This window comes from Egretta garzetta, unplaced genomic scaffold, assembly GCF_000687185.1.
Source record: "Egretta garzetta isolate BGI_Z169 unplaced genomic scaffold, ASM68718v1 scaffold53, whole genome shotgun sequence".
Taxonomy (NCBI): domain Eukaryota; kingdom Metazoa; phylum Chordata; class Aves; order Pelecaniformes; family Ardeidae; genus Egretta; species Egretta garzetta.
This window is the reverse complement of record NW_009259312.1, coordinates 1280966-1289976: the sequence shown is the minus strand read 5'-3', so window position 1 is coordinate 1289976 and position 9011 is coordinate 1280966. Positions and strand designations below refer to the sequence as shown.

General features: G+C 51.9%; 1 protein-coding gene across 1 annotated transcript in view; it reads left to right on the top strand.

Annotated features, from left to right (window-relative positions):
• Positions 1–5488, top strand: part of CD99L2 (CD99 molecule like 2) — a 16438-nt gene extending 10950 nt beyond the window's left edge. The window contains exons 7-11 of the mRNA XM_009636358.2: positions 451–513; positions 1563–1598; positions 1647–1766; positions 4372–4437; positions 4881–5488. Coding sequence (XP_009634653.2) covers positions 451–513; positions 1563–1598; positions 1647–1766; positions 4372–4437; positions 4881–4945 — 350 coding nt within the window. The 3' untranslated portion in view covers positions 4946–5488. The remainder of the gene's footprint in view (positions 1–450; positions 514–1562; positions 1599–1646; positions 1767–4371; positions 4438–4880) is intronic.
• The last annotated feature ends 3523 nt before the right edge of the window (positions 5489–9011 follow it).

The following is a 9011-nucleotide window of genomic DNA, read 5'->3' as shown; positions in this document are numbered from 1 at the left end:
TTACAGAAAATGACTGAAATGAATAGAGCAGCCTCCGTCTGCTGGGCAGGGAAACACTTGCCCAGGAGCGGGAGTTTGCAGGAGGCCAGTCCTACTCGCAGGTGACTCCCACCCAGAATCCCCCAAAAGTCCCATTTCCAGGCCCTGCCCATGCAAGGGCACTTGGTTTTCGGGATCCCTCTCACCCCAAGCAAGCCACACGCCGCTTTGCCTTCCCGTTGCACCGTTTCTGAGGCAGCTCTGGCTGCAATCCCCCTCCCAGGGGGGCGGCTTTGGTGTTTGCTGGGTGAATTTGGCTTTGCAGGTTGAGAGGGCGAGCTGCCCCGCGGCCGTGGAGCACAGGCGAAGCCCGTGCCAGCTCTCCATGGGGAAGCCCGTGGCTGATACCTCCCGGTGGGGCCACGTCTCCCTTCGGGTGCCAACCACCATTCGTTCTCATTATTTTTAAAGCATTTTCAGACGACGACCTGGCTGGCATCGTGGACGGCGGCTACAGCCCGGACAAGAACAAAGGTAAGCGGCGACCTGTGTACATTGGTTGCCTTTAGCACTCACATCTCGGGCAATAACCACCGCATCAGCTGACCTCGGAACTGCCTCGACAGGGGTGTGTGTGCAGGGAAAGGGGGTGTCTCAGGAGAACACAGGGGTTTTGGCCTCCAGAGTCACACCTTGTGCCTGTGGTTGGAGCCGGTTATTGTTGATCCCGTGGAGGCTCTGCAGCTCCAGCTGCCACCAGGGCAGAAGGGACCCACCTCTCCCCTGCCACTTCGAAAGCAGACGCCCGCCCCTGCCCCACGAGAGGGCACAAGCCTTCATTTGCCTTCCACCGTGCGACCACCGATGGTTGAAACAAGGAAGAAAACCAGCAGCAATCGGATCAGCCTGCACGTTTGCGAGGATCCACAGCATTAAATATTAAAAGCAGTCAAATAGAGAGATGAACACCACAAGCTCAATCAACATTTAGTGAATCCCTGTGCCAAGGACAAACCACATCGGAGGCATTAATACAACGCTGACCTGCTTCCATAAATTCAGGATGCAAGTGACTCAGTAAGGACCGCAGCTTCCAGCAGGAGTGGCTTCTCCCGGCCCAGTTCCTCCAGGGAGGGTGATGTTAAAACAGACTTCAAGCCAAGGGAAGATTCCCTGGCGTTACGGAGCTTAGCCAGTCCCCTCCCTGGGACGGCACGCCCGGCACCGTTTCATTTATCCGCTCCTTCCACCCAGAGCGGTGCGGGGTGGGGGTGAGGGTAACTTGTGCAGGCGGAGGTGTCCCTGCAGAGGCTCTCCCTAACCACCCCCCCGCCAAGCATGGCAGTGGGAGAGAGGAGCAGCTCAGACCCCCCCTGAGAAGCCACACGAGCCACCCCGGGCACCCCAGCGGAGGCATGGGGGGGCAGAGGCACCGCACCCCACGGGGCAAAGGCCCCCAGCCCAGGGGTGCCCCCGGGGCCGCACTGCCGCCCCTCCCTGCCTGCTTCCTCCCAGTCTGCCCAGCACGGCACCCTGGGGAGCAGAGGGGCACAGGGCTGCTCACGGGCTCGCATCTCTTGCAGGTGCCGGGGGCAGCACCGACAGCGACTACGGCGGAGGTGGGTACTGGGGGCCAGCAGTGGGATAGCGGGATGGGATGGGATGGGATGGGATGGGATGGACTGGGACGATCGCCGGCATCGCCAGCGCCCTGGCCATGGCGCTCATCGGGGCCGTCTCCAGCTACATCTCCTACCAGCAGAAGAAGTTCTGCTTCAGCATCCAGCGTAAGTCCTCCGCAACCACCTCCAGGGCGCAGAGCAAGCACCCCCTCTTTGTTCCCTGAGCCCTGCTGCCCTTTTCCAGCCTGGAGACAGGAGGGGGTGTGGGGCATCCAGTGACCCTGAGCTGGCAGAGCAGAGCCCTTGCCTCCCCTCAGCCCCAACCACGGGTTATTGAGCCCCCCCCAACCCGTCAGGCATGGCACAGGCAGGAACCCCCCAGCAACGACAGCCCCAGGACCCACCACCGTCCTGGAGGATGCCCACAGCCCCTCGCACGCACCCACTGACAGTCGCAGCCAAAGACAAAAACACAGACACCAAACAGGGTAAATATAGAAAAAACCCACCACAACCCGAAACAAACAAGCCAAAAATCCCCCAGAATCTTAGCAAGAGGTAAGAACTCACCAGCAGCAGCGAGGGAAGCACAGCAAGCACCTGCAGCCACGGCCGTGGGGCCACCAGCAGCCACAGCCATGGGTGATACAGCCCCCCCTCCCCCCACGTGGGCAGCAATCACTGCAATTAAGTGCACATTAAGCAGCAAAGTTGCCTTTTGCACGAGCTGCCCCACAAAGTTGCTCGGTGCAGGAGGTGTCCCTGCAGCCTCGCCCCCCGGCACCGCCGTGGCCACGGTGGGCTCCCGTGGCCGGTTACAGGGCAGCTGCAAACAGCTGGAAAAAGCTGTTTTTAAATTAATCAAATGAAATCTCCTGCAAGTCTCCTTTGCTCTGGGGGAAGGGTGTTTGGGGTTGGAAATTTCTGCTGGAATCGTGCTATTTTCCCAGTTGTGCCTGAAACAAACAGGAACATTTTGGTAAATTAGATCAGCGGGAAAAGTCAAATGAATGTGATGGAATGAAACACCCTTGTATATTCCCCCCACTTAAATGATATTTTGGCAAGAATAAATAATTAAAAAAAAAGAGTAAAGGCTTTGATGAGGGGGAAGCTGAGAGACACAAAGCCCCAGAAAGGCGGCAGGAAATTAAAGTTAATTATAAAGGAGGATTAATTTAAGCCATCAGACATGGCATGCTGGGCTAATGTCAGGCCTTAGATGCATTGCAATGCATGACAGAAATCTAAGAGCCGTCAGCCACTGCAAAAGTGGCTTTTTATTGAAAAACATAAATTGCATTTGGTGTTATCCCCGCAAAACACATGTTTGGGGGGAGGCAGCGGTGGTGTGTAATGACCACTTGCTTGAAGCACGGAGGAGCAGGCTCGGCTTTTTTCCTTGCCCAGCCGTCGTTCTGCGGCGGTGAGGCTGCTGCTCCATTTCTCGGTTTTGAGCCTCTTCTGACAAGCATTTGCCGATTCCTCGAAAGGATGCATACAACGCCGCCCAGTATTCTTTATCCCACCTTGATTTCTCACAAGCAGCTCCTGCTCGCTGGCCGTGCCCTGGGCTGTGCCCAGTGTCCCCCTGCCCTGTGCCCGGGCAGGACGGGGGCCATCAGTGCTGTCCAGCAGCTCCTCTCCTGCCTCCACAGCTGTGCCAGCCACAGTGGCTCTGCTGGCACGGACAGGGCTTTATGGGGCTTTTTTAGCCAGTCCAGAAACTTCTCGTCTCCCACATACTGTGGAGGTGGCGGCTGCCCCGTGGCTGCGTGACGGCTCCCATTGCACTGCTCTGCCTCGGCCCCGGGGCTGTTCCCTGCCTCCCTCCTTCCCCAGGAGCGAGGGATGAACCCCATCAAAACCTGGGGGTGAGGCACAGCAGCTCCCCGCCACACTTTGCCTTGCAGTTAGATGCACATAACGTTTAGATGCTTAAAATTTGCATGTTGCATGGCTGCAGCATGGGTCACCTCAGCAAACCAGCACGGCCCCCTCCCCATCCCGGGTCCTTCCCTAATGGGACGTGGCAGTCTGCGCAGCGCTCCTGGCTCTGCCTCTCCCCAAAGCGGTCCTTTAGCGGAGCTGCAGAGGATGCCTGAGGTCCGTGGTGCACCCCAGGCAGTCGTAACTCAATTTTCTGTGGCTCTGAGCTGGACCGGGGAGTGGTGCCACCCCCTTCCCCCGGCGCCCCCTCTCGCTGCCCCTTGCAGCCCCCGCCTGCCCCGCAGTGCCCGCCTTGCCCCTTGGCCTGGGCTGCACTTGCTGCAAACACTGGAAACTTCTTTGCATTTAAATAAGGGACTTTTACTGGGGATTTGACACCCCACTGGGATCCTGCCTCCTCACCACAGCCCTGATTGCAGCTCTGCCCAACTTGGCCTGTAATGAGAGCGGTACCATGGAGCGACGCTCCCCGCGGCACAGCATTCCTGTCCAGAAGAGGCACCTGCTCCGTGTGCTTCTCCTGGCCTCAGCACAGCAACCGGCCCTGCCGCCGCGCGTGATCGAGGCACAGCAATCAGGAAAAAAGGGCCGCTGCTGGAAGCCCTGCCTTGGAAGCAAGCCTCTGCGGTCACTTTAAAAGCCGGTGTTGCTGTTCCTGGCTTACTGGTGTTTCCATCCTGCTGTTACTGCAGAGGAGGTTGCAAAAAGGCATCTTGGCTTTTACAGCAGATAGGCCCATTACCCGAGTTTTTAAGGCATCAAAGCAAATCATTTTTACTTTCTACCCTCCCATCTCACTGTCTTTATTGTTACTTCTCAGAGGGACTTAACGCGGAATATGTGAAAGGCGAGAACATGGAAGCTGTCGTAAGCGAGGAGCCCCAAGGTGAGACCCTTGCGTTCCTCACCCTGCCCGTGTCCGGCCACAAAAGCAGCTTTACTGAGGGAAGTTCTTCAAGTCCCTCGTGCCCTACCGGGCTGCCGTGCCTCTCTGATGAAGGCACCACTTAGGTGATGCTGCCGCTTTCTGGGAAGCACCCACTGCAGTGCTTTTCCCCCTTTATTGCACACAACGGAAAGCCGTGGTGAGAGACCAAGGAGCTCATGCTGCAAGCAGTGGCAATTAGTATTTAGCGTTCACGTTTTTCAGCCATTGAGTGTCTTCTACAAGAAAAGCTCAATCCTTCTTTTGGTGACGGATAATGAAGGCTGCTGCAGAGGCTTTCCCAATGTCACGTACAACCAGCCAGTGCTGGGCGCCCATCGCTTGCGCCCTGCTTCCATCGCGTGCTATTGTACTCACGGTTGTTTTTTTTTCTTTCTCCCTAGTTAAATATTCAGTACTGGAAACACAGTCAGCAGAACCACCAAAACAAGACAGCGCGAAGATGTAAAGCGTGACCCGGGGCTAGAAAAGAATCAGCAGCAACCGGAGATCTTACATGCTTGTAATTTAGCTTTTTATTTAATTTGAGTCCAAAGCTATTTAATGTGTACTTTGGCTTTAGGGTTAGAGTGGTAGTAGGTGTTTATTTTTTTGTAAAGAGGTATATGTTTACATCTGGGTAATATTGTAGGTTTGATGTCCAGTTGTATGCGAACCAACAGGCGGTGCTTCAGTAGTGGTCAGTTCTCAGTTAAGGGACAAGGTCTTTCTCAAGGAGCAGAAGAGGAGCAAAGTGCCTGTAAATAGCAACCCAAAGCAAACCATTCAAAGCCCTTCGTTCAAGCACCTCCAGCCAACCTCTGCCATCAGCTATGGACACGTTGCTTCCAATGGCGGTGATGGAAACCGCACATTTCCTGAGGGTAGATGGTGGGGTTTAGTGTAGCTACGCCTAAAAATAAAGTGCCTATGGGTAGGGCCTCAGGTGGGGCCTCGGGCTGGGGCAGGTGACTCCCTGCTCCGAAGCCAGGAGCTGAGGAGGCTTCACCACCACATGGCGCTGGGCTTCTAACCACACAGAAGGACCTGGTTTTCCTGGCAAGTCTTAAATACAGGTACTAGCAGCGTGTGCAGTGGTCACGTTTAGCAAACACCATTTGAATGCTTGGCTATGCTAGAGAGCAGAATGGAGCTGAAGCTGCCAAGCCATACAGTTTGTGTGACAGGAGATACCCATTTTTCGCCAAAATGAAAACTGTGTTTGGATGCTTCCGGGGACAGGTTCCGATCTCAATCACACTAGAACAAATTACAGATTTAGGCCAAAAGAAAATAAACAAGGGAGGCATCTGTTAAGACCTGCAACACTCACTGCCACGAGAGAAGTCGGGCTTAGCACGATGCGGTCCCCCCCTTCCCCTCCAGCCATTAACGCAACTGTTGAGAGTGCCCCTGGCACCCCAGGCAGAAAGGGGGCAGAAAGCTTTGTCCTTCGCGTCCCCCACTAACCTTTAAAAAAGGCAGAATCTCCTGAGAGGACGGGTCCTCCACCGCCAGCCTGCATGGGGTTCCTGCAGCTTTCTGGGAGGCACTGGGCTGTGGGTGGTGCCCTCTGCGGTACCGGTGTCGAGCCCCAACCTTCACTGGGTTGCAAGAATTTGCGTTTCTATTTCTAATCCCTCCCCAGCCTTTTTTTGATTGCTGCTATAACCGGGGGTACTCCCGCTTTCTGAGGCATTTACCCAAATCACTGGTTGCTTTAAGAAGCGTGCTCTCAAGTGAAGGGAAATTCACTTTATGTGGTATAAGAGGTACTCACTATTTATGTATAAACCTGAAATGTGTGCATTTTGTACCGTTTTGCCAATCCCATATTTTGTGAATGTGTATTATAAAAAAAAAAAAAAAAAAAAGCCTTTTTGGTATGATGTACAAATTCACAGCTTTCAGGTAAACACAACTTAGAGATGGCCTTGCCAGGAGGTGAATCAGCCTCAGAGCATTGCTGCCTAATAGCTCCATTTGAAAGGAAATTGCCTAGTAACATGGTTAAGTATTTTGCAATAGCTGCACAATTCTTTATGCTCTTTTTAGCACTTGCATTTTTAAAGCCTTACGCTCGCTCTAGCGGCTGCAGCGTTTCACGGGGGTGCGAGTCCCAGGGCTGTACGGTGCCTCATGTGTACACTGTAGCCCAACTGCTGCTACCAACTGCTGCTGCTCGGGTTCATGAAGGCGTTTGGATTGGAAAACAGAAATATTTAATTATTGGCTGCCCAGCGAGTGGGAGCAGAGGAGAGGGCGGTGGGGTGTACCCTGCGTCGGCTTGCTCCCAGGACGGCTTTTCACGGGGGAGCGGGGTCTGCGGGGTTCAGGTCGCCGTGTGCCGCAGCTCAGATGCCGACGAAGCCACGCAGCTGAGTTTCTGTATCTCCATTCCCAAACACTGTCGCCCGTTTTTCTTTCTTAGCCAGACACGTACGAAAGCTGTAGCGTGAAAAATGTGCTTAGCAAGTTACTGTAGGTGCAGATCATCGGGTTTATTGCATTTCTGCTACCGTGCCCTCCCGGTTTGCCTAGCAGGCGGTGCAATGGAGTGTCCAGCATTGCTTGAAGAATACAGCACCTGCCCCTCCTTGGGAAACTCTTACGCTAGAAGGTATGAGCAACACGTGTCTAATTCACAAATGCTGCAGTTTAAAAAAAAGAAAAAAAAGCCACTTCACTGAAAAACCCCACCCAGTTTTGAGAACTCGGAAGTTGCTCCTTTCCCCAAGGCCTTTTCTGTGACTTTGGCGAATACTTCTGCCTTAGTGTAATGTCTAGGTATGTGGAAAACCATAAAAGCAGTGAAAGGGAGCACGTCTTAAAAAATTTACAGTAACAGAATTCAAGATCTCTCTCTTTAGGCTTTCAAACAGGAAAATATTGACAAATACTGCAGTAAAGAAATTAAGCTTGGTCTTTAAAACTGGACAAAAGTCAAAGTCTCAATGTGGTGAATGTCAGCAGAGGCTCAAATTGCTTTTTATTGCGGCCTGTCTCCCCTCTCCACCTGAACTGTCAGACCAGCCTCTGAGAAACGGGGCCTTTACACATCATCTGTATTTTAGGCACTACAGCAATGGCGAGGATTCCTGTGTTCTCTTAGCAGTGATCCAAGTTCCGAAACAACTGACCCACCACTGACCTCCCTAACTACTTGCATTTCATTCATATCTATTCCCTTTAATTCCGGATATGGGATTTTTAAGAATCCCGCACTTTAGGCTCTGTATACACGGTATGAACTTTCTTATCCTTTATAAAAAAAGGCCATAAAACACTGGAAAACTGGGATTTTTTTTTTGTGAGTCCAAAAACTGTAGCTACAGCTGCCCTGAGAGCTGATGCACCTGTGCTGTGGGCCCTTGCCATGCCTCACTTCTTCGGCTTAACTAAAGCTATTTTTAATAAAATGATTCAGAAAAGGTTTCTCAATTAGAGAGAAAACAGAGAATTGAAAGCATTTAACTCATTCTTATCCTGTTGTTTATTCATTACTTCCATTTTCCTTTGGCACTACTGTACTGATTTCTTCATTTGAGACTTGGCAATACTGTAGCCGTTTCTTTGTTTTAGATTCTTCAGCTGAGAATACTCTAACATGAATTTCAGATATTCTGGCACTAAACTCAGTCATTTTCATGCAACCCCACTAATGAACCCTTACAAGTGCTGGATTGTCATTCCTAACTACTCATTTGTTGTGCTACAAGTAGAATTAGTCCATAATACCATTTCAAATTCTGAAAAAGTAAGATGAGTCGGCAGGCTGAGGCTTTAAAACTCTGTTTCTGCCACAGAGGAGGTTGGGGAACAAACAAAGTTCAGAGGCACTGGTACTGCAAAATTGGAGAATCCTTTCTGTTGAGTGAAGTCCTTGCTCAGAAGCAAGGCGTGCTGGGCTGACGCAGAAGCGATCTACACCAAATGAAGGCTGAATGTTGCGCTGTAAGAAAACAAGATCCATTTTGCTAATGTGCATGTAAGGATCATGGGGGCAAGAATCAGAATTTGACTGCCATTGGAAAACACCAAATAAAAAACCTTGACTAGTAAGATATTTGAGGCTTGATTTTTTGTGGGTTTTTTTCATGCTGGAAGTATTGTGCATCACCTCTTCTGTAACTACACTAAAGACTATTTAAAAAAACCAAATCCAGCTGGACTTTGTGAGAAAACAAGTATCATTATGAAAAATTTAATGGTAAAAATGAAGTATTTGCACACACACACACACGCTCTCCTCAGGTTGCCCAGCAGCTGAACTCCAGGTAGTGCCCAGTGTCCCTGCCTGCACTCAGCACAGCTGGTTTTTGGTCCTTTCCGCTACCCTAGGTTACCTGCAGTTTTCTTTGGAATTTCAGATCCAGCAGATGAGGGTAAGAAGGCTCTACAGAGGGACCTGGACAGGCTGGATTGATGGGCCAAGGTCAATTGCATGAGGTTCAACAAGGCCAAGTGCTGGGTCCTGCACTTGGGTCACAACAACCCCATGCAATGCTACGGGCTTGAGGAAGAGTGGCTGGGGA